The following is a 17,926-nucleotide window of genomic DNA, read 5'->3' as shown; positions in this document are numbered from 1 at the left end:
GGTAACGAATGGGCTGGTTGGAAGGCGCCTGAGTAGTTTCCGTCTTCGAGTGGCTTGCTTAGCTTGACAAAATTCAGCAGTCATGCCCATGCAAACAACTTGCACTGATCATCACTCGTATGATCAGGTCCAATTTTCTCCATATTTTTTTCAAAAAAAAAAAACAGCAACCTGAGATGAGCCTGCGTTGCAATTACCAATATATGTTACCCAAGCTATTGGCAGCTGTATCTACTTCTGTTCAACATCTTAAGCTGTAGGAGTATCTACTTCTGTTCAACATGTAAAGAGCCTTGATGATTCAGCTTTAAATGATGAAAGCCTCATTTTGATTTAGGTCTGAATCTTCCCAGTTTAAAACATGCAGTGTAGTGCTGAGCCATTTTGGCAGACGTTGAAGCATGAAGGCAGGTTCACAAATGCAACAATCTGAGGGGCAGAGCAGGTGGTTCCAACTTCCAACCAGTTTAACTTTGCAGGTTAACTCAATTAACTTAACATGGCGCACAATGCGCGGACCATTCTATGCGCGGACCATTCTATGTACATTCACTCGGGACTCCCGGGTCACATGAAACAGGGTTGTTCACAATTACGAGATGAAGGCCCTGACGCACTCAGAGAAGTCGCAAACCTCTCCTGTCCTGGGGCATGTGATCTTGCCATCGTTTTTCTTGGCCATCTCTTGAAGAGCCTGTGACAAATTCCAGAAATGTGCTAAGCTAAGATGCTTCAACAAACACATCAGAAGTAACAGCGCAGCTGACAATGTACCTTCTCGCTGTAGACATAGCCGTTCGGCAGAACCCGTGGCGGATTCTCGGTGTCCATGAGCTCCTTGGTGATGTAGCAGACAAGCTTCGAGTGGTGCTGCTTGGAGAAAGGCAGGGGCTCAGCTAGTTTCCTGAAACCCTCAAGGGACAAGGGGTCTTCTTTGGGGCAGCTACCCTCGGAACAGAATCTTTAGATGGTCAAGGACAACATGATACAAGACACCATAACCTCCATAATACTAGCAATCTATGTTTTAGCAGTGAAGAGTGAAGAGAAAAGTAAGAGATAATAGTGTGAGGGATACGGGGTCTTGAGAGCTGTCAGGCCTGCTTGCAGGTATATGTTCAGCAGTGGCTCTAGTGACATGCCATACAACTTGCAAAAATCTTGCTTGAACATGTCAACAAGAAAGTCCCAGCGGTCTTGCTCAAACAGTACCTGCAAGTTAGAAACAGCATCAGGTTGCAAAATCTTGTACTGCAACTGCAGTACTCCACCTGGAGTGGATTCTAGATAAATGATGAACCAATCATGACACACTACAAGCAACAGTCTGACTCCAGGCATGCTCAAGCCAGGGAACAAGATCTGGTGTGGTTAAGATGTTATATTCAAGAGAAGACTGTTGATCCCAACTCTCAAGTCAACTTTCAGCTATAAACCAAGGATCGCCATATAGAACCACAACGTTTTTACCTCCACCTGTTGTCTGATTTGTGACACAGTGGCATATAATAACTGAGAACAGAGAAAATGCTGCTAACCTTGTAAGGAGTACAATTTGTATTGCTTCTAAAAACCAATGTCGCTGTAACACGCTGCAATTCTTTCATGTGAATAGACCCCCAGGGAGCAAGGTATTTTCGAGCATATGCTATAGCCTGTATGCAATTCTTAGCCTTGACAAATTCCACAAACTCTTGAAGCCTCAGTAAAAACTCGAGCTTACTCTGTAGGCAACATAAGATGAGTCAAATAATGTAATAAAACAAAAGAAAGAATCGAGATAAATACACAAAGAAGATATATGCCACTAATCAACTAGTAAGATCAGGTTTCTTTGGAAACAACAGTCGTCTTAAAGCCATATTTGACTGCAAATGTTGATATCAATTTATCCACCATGAAGCAATGAAACAATTATAAAAAAGGGCGTACCCAGTGCAAAAGCTCCCACACAAGGTGGGGTCTGGGGAATGAAACAATTATTGAAATGAAAAATATTCAACAAGTAAATCAAAATGTCTGATGAAATATCAGAAATTATTACTGGTCAGAGATTACTGGCATCACTGCAACCAGCCATTTACCAGTGCTCTAAAGTGAGCATAGAATCATTAACGTCACTTTTATGCTGATTGACGTAAGTCAATAGTAAAGAGTCAAAAAAGTCAAACAAACCTTTGATTTCTTTAATCGGGACTTGTTTTCTGCACACCAAGCTAAAGCAGGAGCAACTTCATTGTTCTGAAGAGAATCAATTACCCTTTTTGCATCCAGGAAGACATCAATATCAACAAGGTCCTGCATATCGCCAGTTAACAGGTTAGCTGGACCGCACAATATCGCTGCAAAGTGCAAAGGTTAGATAAAACAATACTAGTAGTAGTAGGTGCATTTAATAGCCTCCCTTGTCGCTGCCCTGTTTCCTGAATTACACCCTGGTAATTATTTTGGAGTTCCCTTTGTTTGTATCGAACATTTGTTTGGACTGTTGTCACATGTACTTTTCGCGAACATGTGCTAGTGGGCAGAACTACTGGTGATCGGACCATGCAAGCATGCTCGCATATTTTGTATGCTTTCATGCATGCATATGACAGTATAACACACAACTTCAGGATAGTGCAAAAGTGTCACATCCACGGTTCACAAAAGGGGCACATTAGCACATATCAAATACATGATGTTTGCTTATGCACATTGTCAAGTGCACAACAAGCTATGCATGGACTACTATTGAGTTGAACCTCAACGGCATAGATCACCTTGGAGGTAATATGCCACCATGAATAACCAAGGCACCGACATCCTCTACAAGTTGCTAAACTAGAAAAACTATAATTCAAAAGCTTCCACGTCCTCTTGATCCTAGATTCTACATCAATCAATATTATAACATTCACAAAAACACAGATTAAATATTTCTTTCTGCTAAGTGCAGCCATTCTTATACCTGAATACCAGAAGTCTCAGCTAGCTTGGTGGCGGAATCATAGTAGGACATCCGAAGCATGTAATCGACCAGGATCCGCTTCAGCCGCAGGTCCTCCCACTCGGCATCGTCGCCGGTGCTGGCCGTCGCCAACCGGTCCAGACGAGCCCGGCACCTCTGCACCTGCAGCTCCTCCGCTCGCGCACCCTCCTCCATCTGCAAGTCATAAAAAAAAAAACACACACACACACACATCGCTCAGGAAACATCACCAAGACACGATTTTTCTCCAGTGGAATCCAGGAACAAGAGCCGGTGAATCAAAACCATAAGATCTTATCCAGGCCACGTACGATTCGATTCGGCGAGATACAGGGCGGGGTGCGGGGGTGGGATTGGGGGGCAGTACCTTGCGCTTGAGGCCGTGGAGGCGGGAGACGAGGGAGGTGAGGTGGTCGACGGCGGCGGCGCTGCTCTCGGCGGGGGCGGCGGAGGCGGAGGAGAGGGCGGCGGCGATCTCCTTCTCGGCGAGGCGGTGGTTGGACCGGACGGTGGACCGGAGGGCCTCCAGGGGCACGCGCACCAGCTGGTGCTCCAGCCGCACCGACTCCGCCGCGCGTGTCTGCCGACCCCCCGCCGCCGGAGGCGTCGGCGGCGTGGGTGGCGCCGGCGATGGCGTGTCGATGGCCATCTCCATCGCCTCTCTCCTCTTTTCTGGGTCTAGACTCTACAGGAAGAGGGGGCCAGGGGGGAGAGAGGAGAGAGACTTGTGGATGGATGGGGGAAGAAGGGTGAAGAAGTGGTTTTTCTGATGCACTGAGGATTATAGGATAGGGTTTGCTTGTCTTGATTGTGTTTTTGCTTGACAATTCCAGATTTGCATTCATACTGCAGTATGTTTTTAAAAAAGAGAAGTATAATTTCACCATACATGCCACTTGTGAACTTGTAGCGAATTATTATATAGAAGAAAATAATGATCAAAGTGCACGTCAAAAAACGGAACTTTAAAAATCTACAAACTTAGGGATTTAAATGAAAACTATTGAATTATCTGAAATTTAATTGTTCAAACATAAAGTCTACGTTCGTATTTAGAATAGTATTTTATACGACAGGTCTGCATAGTTAGCTTCTTCGGATACAAAGTGACAATGAAACTTTGACACATTTTGTGTTTTGTTTGAAGGGCATCCCATAAGATGGGGTGCAACAATTTACAAACCAATCAAAAGAATATCACAATTCATACCCAGCCATGCAAATTCAGTCATTACAGTGAATCAGACGGTCATTCTTGCTCTAAGAAGGTGAAGTAGAGGTGACGATGCTACGTCAATCTCGTTTTTTTAGGGCGTCAATCTCGCTTTCATGCTGTCGTTGTGATATCTTCTGTTATCAGTTATCCTCACAAACAGTTTGCAGGAAGAAAGGCAGAAAGCATTAAAAAATTATAACAAGCACTGTTCCTACAGGGGCTAACATTGCATTTAGGCCCTGTTTAGTGTACTCGTCACATCAAATGTTCGGACATATGCATCGAGCATTAAATGCAGTTGAAAACAATAACTAATTACACAGTCTAACTGATTAGCACGAGATAAATCTTTTAAGTCTAATTAGTCTATAATTGGACATTATTTGTCAAGTAACAACAAAATATGCTAAAGTACCAAAACCAACAACTTTTCACCAACTAAACAAGGCCTATTAATCTCAGAGGCTCAGCCATCAGCAAACACGTTGCAAGTAAGTAAATGATTTCCAACAATCAGCTGATTCTGAGAACAGGTGAACGTTTGTGTTATGAACAAGGCAGGATTAGAGGGGAATTGCCACTTGAATCACATCTATTCGCTCACAACACATTTGAATCAAAACGCGAAGTGGATGAAAGGCATAAACCCACTGCAAAAGGAGATACCATCATGTTATGCTTCTCCCAGGTATCAACAGAAATGAAACCTAGTCTAAGGTGTACAACCCACACTAGTTTTCGGCCAATCAATCTGGTGCATAAGCAACACGGGAGAACTGCAGTTTTGAAGCATTATTAGGGAGTAGGGGGGAATGCATCAGCAAGAAGGAACCGAATTTAACAGCATATACTATATTCTGCAGCAAGGGAGACAATTCACAGTTTCCCGATGGCAAAAAGGGCAAAGGTAGATGTTCCAGGACCACATCCATACAAAATTATTCCAAAATCTTAGCAAGTATTTTGAGCCCGCAGTTGAAATCGTATCTGGAATCAGATGTGGATTGCCTTCGTGTACGTCTGAAGGCAAGCTTCCTTCAGGGCCTCGCTCACCGTAGGATGAGCGTGACATGTACGGGCGATGTCCTCGCTTGACGCTCCATATTGAAGTGCAAGTACGGCCTCATGGATGATCTCTCCAGCATTGGGGGCCATGATGTGCACGCCGAGGACTCTGTCGGTTTCCTTCTCAGCCACCACCTTCACCAACCCTTCAGCATCATCAATTGCCTTTGCGCGGCTGTTGGCCATGAGAGGGAACTTCCCAACCTGGTAAGCAATTCCTGATGCCTTCACCTGTTCCTCAGTTTTGCCAACGGAGGCCACCTCAGGGTGTGTGTACACAACGCCTGGTACAGTATCATAATCTACATGGCCCTCCTTTCCAGCAATGAACTCGACGCATGCAACCCCATCTTCTTCCGCTTTGTGTGCAAGCATGGGTCCAGGAATCGCATCACCGATCGCATAGACGCCGTTAACATTTGTCATAAAGCGATTGTCGACAAGGATTCTTCCACCCTTGTCCATCTCGACACCGATGCTGTCCAGCCCAAGACCAGCAGTGTATGGAGTTCTGCCAGCAGATACCAGGACAATGTCAGCATCAAGCACACTCTGCTCTCCACCAGCTGCAGGCTCCACAGTTAACTTGACGCCGCTCCCGGAAGTATCAACCCCAACTACCTTTGTCTTGAGCATGAACTTCATTTTTTGCTTCTCCAGCATACGCTGGAACTGCTTCCGAATCTCTCCATCCATCGATGGGACAATGTCAGAAGCAAATTCCACAACTGTAACCTCAGACCCTAGTCTGTTCCAGACAGAACCCATCTCTAAACCTATGTATCCAGCTCCAATAACGACCAACTTCTTTGGTATTTCTTGAAGCGCAAGAGCACCGGTAGATGATACAATCTTTTTCTCATCTATAGTAACTCCAGGGAGAGATTTCACATCTGAGCCAGTAGCGATGATTATGTTCTTTCCTTTGACAGTAGTACTCCCACCATCAATCAAGTCCACAGATACCTCAGAAGGGGAGACAAACTTCCCAAATCCTTTCACATAATCAACTTTGTTCTTCTTGAACAGGCCTTCAATACCTTTTGTAAGACCAGTGACAGCCTTGTCTTTCTGTGCCATCATGGCAGGCAGATCTATCTCCAGATTAGAAAACTTCACACCATGGTGTGCAAAAGAACTCTTCGCCTCATGGTACATGTGTGACGAATGAAGAAGAGCCTGAAATTTTGAAAAGCATGAATTAGCATTGTTAATTAAGCAACAGAAATTTGACTATTCTAGCTGCCATTAGGCACTTAGGGGAAACTCAATCAAACCGAAGGTCACTGAGTCCCATGATTACTGAAATAAAATAAATAGGCATTTACTCATGTTAAGATCACAAAGAAGCCCAGAAACTTGAGCTTCAATTTCTACAGCCAGCCAAAATGTGCACTCATAGTTTTACATTTGCCGGGTGATTCACATGCCACTAGAAACAAATTAGCAAAGTCAATAAAATAGGTAATTCAGCAGAGCTTGCAACATCATGTTGTCAAGCATGCATGCACCTCTAAGAGTTACGGACTTACCTACATGGTTTCATCAGGTTTATAAATTTCAGATGTGATAGGCGTTGATATGAAAACATGAGAAAACACATCCAAAATGTATATAATCAGTAGAATGATTTGGAATGCTGAGCACCTAATTCAAACTTCAAGAGGTAGCTTGAGCGAAATTTACTCCATCATAGAAAAAGCTAGAAGCATAATGAGGTGTCAGTCTGTCAGATGAGAAACTAATATCACAAAGCTCTCAAGGAATCAAGGTGTTTGAATTCAGCATCTAGCTTCACCTCTGGGAAATAGTAAATTGCAGTCGGCATTTTCTTTTCCCAACCAATAAGTAGAGAGGACTTGTGAATGTGTGGCATTTTGATGGATGAAAGTAATCACACTGAAAAGCTAACTATACTTTCAGAAAAGAAATAAAGCTAACTATCGAGGCTGCTTGTTCCACTTAGGTTCATTTGGACACGCACAAACATAAAAGAGGAAACTTCAAGATCGGGTCAACAGAAGCAACCCTATTTGCCACACTCTGGGGTAAAGAAACAAATAGCTATTGACAAACATTCTAACTACGGAATGTTTCCTTGGGGCCTGGCAAAGCTCCCCTATGCAACACGGATACGGATACGCGGATACGTCAGTTTTCTAAAAAAAATTAAGGGCACAGGGACGTATCGAAGTATCTGATATGGATACGTGATACAGGATCGCATTGAAGTATCAGGGTAACATAGAAGCTCCCTGGCACAGGCAGCGGCCCCAGGAGCATGGGCCTGGGCTGGAGATCGCTGCCTGGCAGGCAGCTGCAGAGCCAGGCTCCAACAAAACAGCCCTACATGCTTAATGGCAACCATCCACAGACAAAGTACAGCTAGAGAATTGGAGAACGAGACAATATACATAAGAAGCACATGAACAGCACAAGTGTAGAATAAACTACAAAAAACTGATCTCAAACAGCCATTCCCCTGTTATGATCAAGTAATGTACTAATGTCAGCAAATACATAATTCCAAACACCTGGAGTTGTCACGACATTTCCTAAGGCTCCACAATTTTCCCCTTTGTTACATACAACAACAACAACAACAAAAGCTAAAAGGCAAGTTCTATAGGACAACGATTCGCCCGGCGATGTTATATGGTGCTGAATATTGGCCCACAAAAAGGCGACATGTCCAGCAACTGAGTGTAGCAGAGATGCGGATGTTGCGGTGGTTTTGCGGGCACACAAGAAGGGATAGAGCCCGGAACGAAGTTATTCGGGAAAGGGTAGGGGTGGCACCAATTGAGGAGAAACTTACCCAACATCGGTTGAGATGGTTTGGACATATCCAACGGAGGCCTCCTGAGGCGCCGGTGCGTAGTGGGGTTCTAAAGCGTGTCGATAAGGTAAATAGGAGTAGAGGTAGACCTAAACTGATTTGGGACGAGTCGGTTAAGAGAGACCTTAAGGATTGGAATATCTCTGAAGAGGTAGCTTTGGATAGGAGCGCCTTTGTTACATAAGTTATTCAAATTCTGATCCACGGACAATAACTCTGAACCTATTTCTAATGCATTTAGTCTCCATGAACATTTCAATCACATGGCATGATTAGTATTACAATCTGTAATCTAAACGATGCATCACGTCACAACCAAATTGAAGGAGAAGTCACGAAATTACACCCTGAACAACACATTTCCGCAATTAATTATGCAATCCACCAGCAAACAGCACAGGTAATCTCACGAGCAGGGCCCGAGCGCACAACGCGAAATAGGAACTATGACAAGACAGACAGTACGAACCCAAAAAATCTCCCAATTAAACTAACCAGTACGAAGTACAAAGCAAGCATAGCTTCAAATGCAACATAAGATTGACTGCTCACAAAGCCGGCTAAAATAAAGCAACAACCCACAACTGCGAACCCTAGTGCCCGAATTAACGCACAAACTAGCATAGATCTAAAAAATCTTCGAGCATCACGAGTCGCAACATTTACGCGCCGCCCACCAACCAACCAGATCGCGCACGGTGAAGGGAGCGGGATGAGGAGCGCGGTAGTACCTTGGAGGGGATGCAGCCGACGTTGAGGCAGGTGCCTCCCAGGGTGCCCCTCCTCTCGATGCAGGTGGTCTTGAGCCCTAGCTGCGCCGCCTTGATCGCCGCCACATACCCGCCGGGCCCGCCGCCGATCACCACCACGTCGCTCTCCTCCCCTGATGCCGCGTACGCCCTGAGCGCTGACGCCCAGGCCGCCGCCTTCGGCCGCCGCAGCAGCGCATCCGCCGCCCGCCTCCTAGCCAGGCTCGCCATCGCCATCTCGCGGGTTCCTCGCTTCGATGCTTTTTTTTTTTTGCTTACAATTATTTCGGTGACTCGTTTGGCTTCTGACCTTTCGCGCAAGAAAGAAGAGGGCAGATTTGTTAATACGAGTCGAGCAGAAGACGAGGGAATGGAAGGGGTGGGTGCCCCTAGTTCTAGAAGACTGGAAGGGAGAAAGGAGATTAAGGCTTTCTCCAACCATTCCCCCCATCCAACTCCCCCCAAACATACTATTTACTATATTTTACTACCTCTCTCTAAAAGATTACTCCCCCTATAACTCCTTCTCTCTAACCATTCCCCTCATATCTATTCCCCCTATATACTATCACTCATTAACTAACTATTTATTTAATGTTTTTGAATTTAAAAAAAAATCATACAATATTTGTACTGTCATAATACGCATTATCATCGTGTTACGGGGCTCAAACGAGATTAATATCGCGAAGAAACGGTGTGATTAGAGATATAGGGGGAGTTGAAACTCACCCTATATATGGAGGGAATTTCAACTCCCCCTTATATAGGGGGAGCTGTGGGGGGAGCCGTTGGAGGGCTCGCTCCCCCCAAAGCCCCCCCTACGTAGGGTGGAGGAGGGATACGGGGTGCCGTTGGAGAACGCCTTAGAGCAAGGGCAATGTATTCGCCTGCTGCGGGCTGCAAGGACGGCTAAGAGTGGTGGCCCCGTTGCCATTCAATGCGTCGCAGGCAGCAACCACCAATGAGAGGAGCCGCGCAGTCTCTCCGCCCGCTTAAGCGGGCGTTTTGCCAGACGCCGACTCCCTTCTCTCTCCTGCTTCCACGTAGGATCCAACCAATTCTCAGCTCTTTATAATACTTGCTCTTAGGAGAATGCATGTAGTTTATCGGATTCGATCTGTTTGATCGAAATGCTTAGAAGTCCAGCTTCATATATATTGATATTTTAAATTTTAAATAGTATAAGTCGAATCCTCAATGTTGTGGGGCATTTGCATCCCCGGTCAACTCAAGTTTGTAAAGATTTTTCCTTGCAGGAGACGAAAACATTCACTGTGTTCGGCTTGTTGCTCCAGCTCCAGCGCTACAGTACTTTTCTCTCACACCACTCCAACTCCAGCCTCCAGCTCCAGCCAGCCCAACAGTATTTTTCTCTCACACCACTCCAGCTCCAGCCTGGCGAACGCAGTGATTGTACACTCATCTCCTATACATCGAACGCGCCGGCAGATCTCGAGACCAATAAACTCAACTAATGGACTTAGAGTCTGATTGGTTTGCTTTCAAAATGTTGATGAACTAAAATATAGATATGCCAAATAGATTTTGGTACATATTTGATTGAAGACAAAAAGGTTGAAGACAAAAAAAAAAACAGCTCATCTAACCAAATTGCTATTCTAAACTTGTCAAAGAAGTTTAAAAAATTAGCATGCCCGTGTTTTGTCTAGTGAATTTCTTTTCTGAAAGAACAAGCTCTCATATAGAATCAGAATTAGTTGGAGCTTTACTAAACAAACCTTTAAACTGTTTATTAGATCTAGTTTTAGAGACGGCCTTGGATTGGATCATGTGAATCAAAGCAAAATTTCACCCGCATGCAGGCACCATTATATCAAACTAGATCACCTTTCCATCATTGTAATCAATGAAATTCATATCTGGAGAGCACTGTATCGATCAAGATACGAGAGCTGGTTTTTGAAAATCAGGGAGAAGTCACTTTTGAACCAAAAAATTGAGTTGATCGCTTGCTTTGATTTGTCGCAACTAATTACCGTTTACCGTGAACGAGCCGTAGCTCGGTTGGCTGGGTCCGCTCGGTGGAGCGCCCGCCGTCCGCGTTCGAGCGCCGCTCGACGCGGATTTTGCACTCGGGAACAGTAGGTTCCCTAAATAATCTTAGATGAGCCTCTCAACGCGTGGAATCACAAAGGGATTGCGATGCGCCTGTCGCCGGAGCCTCGATGACTCTAGTGATCTATCTAAGGACGCGTCTTGATATCTGTGTATAGTTGTAGGTCTGGTTGTATACTTGTGGTGTGTGTGAGGTGTGCGTGTGTGATGTAGGTATGTGTCTGTATACGAACTACAGCTGTATCCAGATGATGAGAGGTTTCAAAAAAAATTACCGTTTACCAACCTGGCTTCTCCCTTCCAACTGACATCCGGTCCCACTCGTTGGACCCCACATGTCAGGCACACAAGGAAAGAGAAATGAAATGCCACCGACCAAGCGCACCTCGGCTCGAGCGTCCGCATCCTCTAGAACCCCCTCTCTTCCTTTCCCGCTTTTTGCCTTCCCCCTCTCCTCGCCTCCTCCGCCCCGCCCCTCTCCCGGTTCCGGCTAGGGTTTCCACCGCCGGTGACGAAGAGCTGGAGGACCCGATCGCGCCGCCGCTTCGTGGTGGTGAGCTCCCCCCCACTTCGCTTCGCAAGCCGATCCTCTTTATACGAGCTGTTCGCGTTCGCGGGGTTTGGTGCTGGTTGCTTGCGGGGTTGGGGTTTTCCGGTTCGGGGTTTTGGGCGAGCGTTCGGTTCCGCGAAGGCGCGTTTGGTTCGTGGACCGCATGGCTGGGGCTTCGTGGCTGTTGCGCCGCTATCTAGGGTTCCGTACTTCCGTACGGTGGTTGGGGTTTGGTTTTGTTTTTTGGCGGTCTTTACTGCTGAAATGGAGGTGCATTGCTGATGATCGGAGTGCTTGCATCTTGTATTGCGGCCTTGATATATCGCACAGGGACAGGCAAGCAATTGAGCTACGAATTTGTGGGAAAAAATGATTCCCCTGTTTATTGGTCAGCTCGCTGGTCCGACCAATGCATGCTTTTGGTATTACTTTCTCAGAGAAGCGTCAGTAGTTATGCCCTTTGTCGTGCTGCTGAAATTGATCTAGCTCTGGTCACATGGTGTGGTTTCCCTGGCTTGCCTGTTTGTGTTGGAAATGGAATAGAGGCGTGGTAGTTTTACCAGTTAAACACTGTTTTCTATTCTTAAAAAAAAATACACTGTTTTCTGTGTTTCCTGTCGCATTCTGACTGATAGATTAGAATTCCTGTTACCCCTTAGTTTATTACACCAGATTGCCAATTTGAGGGTTGGTTTGTTGGTGCAATGCTCATGCTGCTTGGCCCCAAGATTTCCACAAATGTATGTAGTTGCAGAACATTAGGGGATCAGGGCATTGCATTTTATACCCTAGCATGTTGCCAACTGCAGTGATAAAACCGATAAAAAAAACTGCAGTGATAAATCATACTCTGCTTGCCATTCGCTGGTTTCATCAGTGTCTGTTTTTTTTTTTCCCAGAGTCGCATTCCATGGATCTTCAGGAGCATCATGACCTCATATTTGGAGAGGAGTTCTGTTTTCCTACCACCACAACTTACTATCCAGCTCTCTATGCTCCAACTGGTATATTGCTGTCTTTATTAAGTGATGTATGTTTCTGTTGACTTTCTGTTACTTGTAACCTGTTACCTTCTTGTAATGAATCTTGTGAGTGCAGGAATTAATGTGCCTCCCCAGTTTTATCATCACCAGACAATGTCCAGATGTGACAATCGAGCTCCAAATTACATGGTCTGTCCCACAGCATGCAATTTTCTTTCTTGATTTTTGGTGTTGCCTGTTGTTCAAATTTTAATCGGGTTGTCATCATCCTTGAACAGGGTCACCAGGCGCAAGGCACATCATGCATGTATTATGTTGTACCTGAATATGGGATTGCCCATTCACCCCATGAACCTGACCCTTTGCACCCTTGTGCCATAGGCGATGGTAGGTTTGTCAGAACCCAAGAGTATCGAGCTGAAACTGTGGAGCACACATACTATCAACCAGTTCCTGTACCCCACTATGCTGCCCTTCCATCTGCAGCGGACAGGACCCCAGCTACCACCGCTCAATCTCTTGCATACGCCAATGGCCTGTTTGTCCCCTGTGGACATAAGCAAACCGTAGCTGTTACCTCAGAAAGGGGTGTTGCATGGAATCAATCTGTACAGCAAGCTACTACTTCTTCAATGGAATTTCAAGGCCATACTTTGCTACCGAGCGGCGCGGTGGGATTCGCGGCGGGCGGTCGCGCGTGGGCGACAGGCAGCCGAGCGGCGCGGGATGGGACGGCGGCGAGGAAAAAGAGAGAGAGAGCGAGGTTCGGTCGGCGGAAAAAGGAGAGGAAAAGGTGGAACAATGATTGGGACGGCGAAAATTTTCTGGTTAGGGTTAAATGAGCTCAACGATGAAATTTTTTTGAAAAGAAATATTTTAGCGTGTGATTTAATTTGGTAATTTTTTGGGATGTCACAATATGTCTCTGGTGGGTTTCGCAGAGTTGAACTGCGGACGGTCCGCTATTGGGGACCGGACAGTCCGCCGTAGAGTTTGAGAAATTGTCCAGAGACGATGTTGTCTCTGGTGGGTTCGCAGAGTTGAATTGCGGACGGTCCGCCAAGGAGGACCGGACGGTCCGCTGGTAGGATTAGAAATTTGTCCAGAGACGTCGTTGTCTCCGGTGGTTTGGCGAAGATGTATTGCGGACGGTCCGCTAAGGGTGAGCGGACAGTCCGCCAGTCAGTCTAGAAATTCTCCAGAAACATTGGTGGTTCTGGTGGGTCTGCCGAGTGGAATCGCGGACGGTCCGCCACTTGGGTGCTTACAGTCCGCAGGGCATTTTAGTTTGAAGTATAGTAATTATATAATTGAGCTGCACTCAATTATTTCATATGCATTCATGTAGCATCCGCAGTTGAGGACATCGTGTTTGAGGTGATTGCGGCACCGCAGGAGCAGCCGCAGCAAGCCCAGGAGGAGAGGCGTGAGAACCCGGCCCAAGGCCCGTCTGACTCTAGCTCTGAGCAACAGCCCGAAGACAAGCTCTGGTGCACAACCCAGTATTTTAAATTATGAAACCTTAATTATATTTAGTACTTGTGCATTACGTTCAGGTATTGCTTGAAACTTTAGATGCATAATCCTTAGGTTCCATGAGTGTCCTACTAGTATGTGTAGGTCGACAGCCCTGCTATGCTAACTAGAACTCGGTAGAAGTCGAGTAATTTTCTGTTACTCGCGAGATATAGGATGTCTTTATATTCCAGCAATACGATCTACTGAATCCAAGAATGAGAGGAAATGGAAGTGGAGACCAGGCGGAAAATGTTTAGTCCGTCTGTGTCGATTAAGGACCGATCTGTTGTCGGCAGTGCTGATCGGGGATGGAATTGTACAAACCGCATACCAGGAGTAGGAGGTAGTCAAAACCGGTAAGCCTAGTACTGCCTTTCTTCGAAAGTACAGGACTCCTTCGCACCCCTTAGGGTAGTCGAGTGGCCGCGGAGAATTGGGATGTATGTATTTACTTTTGGTGGTCTCTCGTAGGGTTCGGCTGACTATACGCTGGTGGGGCGGTCCTGTAGTTCGAGGCGGGGAGGGGAATGGTTGGCTCGTATCGTCCGACAGAGCAAATGCGCGCCGTGTTGGTTAGGTCCACCTTGCAAGGTTAAATCGAATCGATTCGCCGTGTCTCGCGGATATGAGAGCCTCGATCTCTTTGTCGCATCATAGTGAGGAGTTGGAACATTAATGATATGTGATGATTATGACTTTGGATTGTTATTAAATGCTTCACCATGTTTTGCTCTAGTTATTATGCAAACATTAGCTGATGGGTAGGCTAAGGAGAATCTTGAGCTAAAACATTGCAAACAAGGATTCACTCTTAGATGCTTTTCTGCAAAATGAGCCACTAGCCAGAAAACTTTGCATGTCTAGATATGTGGGCTAAGTATACCCATAGACGGGTAAGTCTTGCTGAATATTAGTTGCTCAGGGCTTTTGTTGTAATATTATTTCAGGACACACAGACATAGACTTCTGTCACTGCTGCGTTAAGTTCATCCGTCGGGACGTAGAGGGATGGGAGGTTGTGGAGTCAGACACTTAGTTAGGTGGCTCCTCAGTGTCCACTTGTGGTAGTTGTAGGCCTTTTTCCTCTATGCGAACCTTAGTTTCGGCAATGTAAAGTTATAAATTATGTATGTATTCAAATTTGGTTTGTAAAACTTATGGTAGAGTCATGTGTATATCGTTGTATTTTCAAGTATTTGTCGTGCTTGTACCATTTGCGCTCACCTTCGCGTGAGACTATCGGTGTTGTTTTGATCGGGACGTGGGCTGAGAAAGGACCGTCAGATTAAACCATTAAGCTAATGCGCCCGATGTGTTCAAATGACGGCCATTATGCTTAATTAAGAGTTTTAATTTGGCGGTCCAATCACAGCTGGTATCAGAGCCGAAACGCACCGAGGGTGGTACGGGCATGACTAATTTGAAGGTTTTCCAAAAATATAAAAATGAATTTCTAGCGTAGGGTGAGCATGCATCATATCTTTGTTGTGTTTTAGGATCATAGGAGTTGATCGGGGTGTGAGTTTAAGGCCTTAAGGATCTTTGTAGATGAAGTTCGGGTCGTAAGATTTTATAGGAGCGACGCGAAGTGTTGCGAAAGCGTTGTCGGTTGGACCGGAGACACTGTTTGGTAGTTCAAGTGTGTTGCGCGGACAGTCCGGTCATGACACGCGGACGGTCCGCCGGCCGTTGAGGAAAAACACACAGAACCATCTGAAAACTGAGTTGGGTTGACATATTGTGAAGCGGACAGTTCGCTAAATGGTAGTGGACGGTCCGGTGAGCTGAAATTCCTTCATTGCGGACAGTCCGCCATACATTTTTTCGGCCAGACCAGGGCAGCCCGGTCAGACCGATTGAACTGAGCCGGTCGGACCGCCTGACCCTACCTGCAACCATTACACAGAATTGTTTTTTAAAGCTCTACATTCTGCAATGTGTCATGAATAGAAAAATTAGTCGCTATCGAGATTGTTGTATTTTATCTAGATAGTGGAACTAATCCTGTCTTGGGTAAATACAGAATGGCAGACGGCGTTGCGGGAGCGCCACCACCACCCCCTGATTTGGTGCAGACCATTGCGGCCATACTCACTGGGCGTGACAAGCAAACGGCGCACCTCCGTCAACTTGTGGAGCAAGGGGCAGCACCACGGCCAGGACACCACACGCCACCTGTTCCTGGGTACCATGAGTTCCTGGGGACCCAGCCGCCGCTATTTCACAAGGCAGACGAGCCGTTGGAGGCCGACAGATGGCTTAAGATCATAGAGTCCAAGTTCACTCTATACCCATACAATGAGGGGGACAAGGCAGGATTCGCAGCTCAGCAGCTCAGGGGTCCCGCACGTGCGTGGTGGGACAACCACGTGGCCATGTTTCCTGCTGGCACTCGATTCACTTGGGCGGAGTTTAGAGAAGCTTTCAGGGCACATCATGTCCCAGCAGGGGTGATCAGAAGGAAGCTTACGAAGTTCTTGGCTCTGAAGCAGGGCAACAATAATGTGATGCAATATGCTCAGAATTTCAACACACTCTCACAATACGCTGGGTACCACGTGGACACGGATGAGAAGAAGCAGGTGTATTTCAGACAGGGGCTTAGCAGCAAGCTCCAGGACCGCCTGGCAATGTTCAAATTTGGCACTTTCAGTGAGCTAGTCAATGGGGCTATCGTGTAGGAGGATGCCACCTAGCTCATAAGACAGAAAAGAAAAGAAAGGCACCGGCAGCGGGGTCTTCTAGTAGCAACCCACAGAGGTTCCGTATCATGCAGTCTGGGCCACAGCGAGCCCCCTTCCAGCACCAGTCTGTGTACATGCCATCCCAGCAGCAGTGGGGATATCGGCCACCTCAGCCACCACAGCCACAGGAGGTAGCTAGGCCTCCTGTTCCTCCACAGAGCGAGCAGAAGATTTGGGTGCCACAGCAGGGAGTGCGCCCAAATTTGTTCCCATGCTACAACTGCGGACAGCTTGGACACTTCGCACGTAATTGCCCCATGTCGTCGAAGCAAGGACAGCCGTCCAGTCAGCAGAATCAGAAAGGCAAAGTCGTTCACTTCAAACCGAGACAAGTGCACTACACTACCCCTGAGGGTATCCCGGAGGGAGCTCCAGTGATGACGGGTATGTTTTCAGTTAATAATCATCCCATTGTAGTACTATTTGATTCTGGTGCATCCCACACATTTATTAGCAAAGAATGTGCAAGTAGACTTAGGTTCGAAGTGAAAAGTATGTCGAGGTCGTGCCATATTAATTCACTAGGGGGACAATTAGTTACAAATCAGATTGTTAGGCGAGTTCCTCTAAATTTGCAAGGGAAGATTTTCCACACGTCCCTTATAATTCTTCCAACTCAAAAGGTGGATATTATTTTGGGCATGAATTGGATGGAAGATCAGGGAGTTCTTTTGGACACTCTTTCGCAATCTGTGCACATCAAATTTTCTCCTCATGGTTCTATGACTCTGCATCTTATGGACCATGGATCATTGACCCATACGGTGAATCAGGTTGAGAGCAAAAGTTTGGTAGAAATTCCCGTGGTATGTGAATATCCGGATGTATTTCCAGATAATTTACCCGGTATGCCACCGGATCGTAACGTGGAGTTTGCCATTGAATTACAACCGGGAATGACACCGATCTCCGGAAGACCTTATCGGATGCCACCAAATGAACTAGCTGAGTTAAAGAAACAGCTGCAGGAATTACTTGATAAAGGGTATATTCGTCCTAGCACTTCACCTTGGGGCTGTCCAGCACTCTTTGTTAAAAAGAAAGATCAAAACCTCAGGTTGTGTGTGGACTACAGACTTTTGAATGCCGTCACAATCAAGAATAAATACCCACTCCCCCGAATTGGCATCCTGTTTGATCAGCTATTCGGGGCTCGGGTATTTTCAAAAATTGATCTCCGCTCTGGTTATTATCAGATAAAAATTAGAGCTG

At 46.2% G+C, this 17,926-nt stretch overlaps 3 protein-coding genes across 3 annotated transcripts; 1 reads left to right on the top strand and 2 right to left on the bottom strand.

The window, feature by feature from the left end:
* Nucleotides 1-412: 412 nt before the first annotated feature.
* LOC120697514 (protein MAEA homolog) lies at nucleotides 413-3,709 on the bottom strand. Its single transcript, XM_039980773.1, has 7 exons — nucleotides 3,339-3,709; nucleotides 2,951-3,145; nucleotides 2,176-2,298; nucleotides 1,539-1,724; nucleotides 1,079-1,212; nucleotides 775-961; nucleotides 413-694 (listed from the first exon to the last, which is right to left on the bottom strand). The coding sequence occupies exons 1-7, from the start codon at nucleotides 3,624-3,626 to the stop codon at nucleotides 593-595; spliced, it is 1,215 nt and encodes a 404-aa protein (XP_039836707.1). The 5' UTR covers nucleotides 3,627-3,709; the 3' UTR covers nucleotides 413-592.
* Nucleotides 3,710-4,838: 1,129 nt separating this feature from the next.
* On the bottom strand, nucleotides 4,839-9,241 carry LOC120697513 (leghemoglobin reductase-like). The gene is made up of 2 exons (XM_039980772.1): nucleotides 8,823-9,241; nucleotides 4,839-6,431 (listed from the first exon to the last, which is right to left on the bottom strand). The coding sequence occupies exons 1-2, from the start codon at nucleotides 9,075-9,077 to the stop codon at nucleotides 5,181-5,183; spliced, it is 1,506 nt and encodes a 501-aa protein (XP_039836706.1). The 5' UTR covers nucleotides 9,078-9,241; the 3' UTR covers nucleotides 4,839-5,180.
* A 1,953-nt stretch (nucleotides 9,242-11,194) lies between these two features.
* Nucleotides 11,195-16,651, top strand: LOC120700592. Its single transcript, XM_039984842.1, has 5 exons — nucleotides 11,195-11,472; nucleotides 12,369-12,473; nucleotides 12,568-12,641; nucleotides 12,731-13,149; nucleotides 15,994-16,651. The coding sequence occupies exons 1-5, from the start codon at nucleotides 11,280-11,282 to the stop codon at nucleotides 16,649-16,651; spliced, it is 1,449 nt and encodes a 482-aa protein (XP_039840776.1). The 5' UTR covers nucleotides 11,195-11,279.
* Nucleotides 16,652-17,926: the final 1,275 nt, after the last annotated feature.

Source organism: Panicum virgatum, chromosome 3K (assembly GCF_016808335.1).
Source record: "Panicum virgatum strain AP13 chromosome 3K, P.virgatum_v5, whole genome shotgun sequence".
NCBI classification, from domain to species: Eukaryota; Viridiplantae; Streptophyta; class Magnoliopsida; order Poales; family Poaceae; genus Panicum; species Panicum virgatum.
The sequence above is the reverse complement of the archived record's forward strand: the minus strand, read 5'-3'. Positions and strand labels throughout refer to the sequence as shown.

Coding starts and splice junctions, on each gene's coding strand:
- LOC120697514 (XM_039980773.1), bottom strand. CDS start 3,626: ATGGAGATGGCCATCGACACGCCATCGCCGGCGCCACCCACGCCGCCG. Junction 2,299..2,950: donor CTGAGACTTCTGGTATTCAG/GTATAAGAATGG, acceptor GGCGATATGCAG/GACCTTGTTGATATTGATGT. Junction 962..1,078: donor CTGACAGCTCTCAAGACCCC/GTATCCCTCACA, acceptor GACCATCTAAAG/ATTCTGTTCCGAGGGTAGCT.
- LOC120697513 (XM_039980772.1), bottom strand. CDS start 9,077: ATGGCGATGGCGAGCCTGGCTAGGAGGCGGGCGGCGGATGCGCTGCTG. Junction 6,432..8,822: donor TCGGCTGCATCCCCTCCAAG/GTACTACCGCGC, acceptor TCAAAATTTCAG/GCTCTTCTTCATTCGTCACA.
- LOC120700592 (XM_039984842.1), top strand. CDS start 11,280: ATGAAATGCCACCGACCAAGCGCACCTCGGCTCGAGCGTCCGCATCCT. Junction 12,642..12,730: donor ATCGAGCTCCAAATTACATG/GTCTGTCCCACA, acceptor ATCCTTGAACAG/GGTCACCAGGCGCAAGGCAC. Junction 13,150..15,993: donor TTCGCGGCGGGCGGTCGCGC/GTGGGCGACAGG, acceptor GGGTAAATACAG/AATGGCAGACGGCGTTGCGG.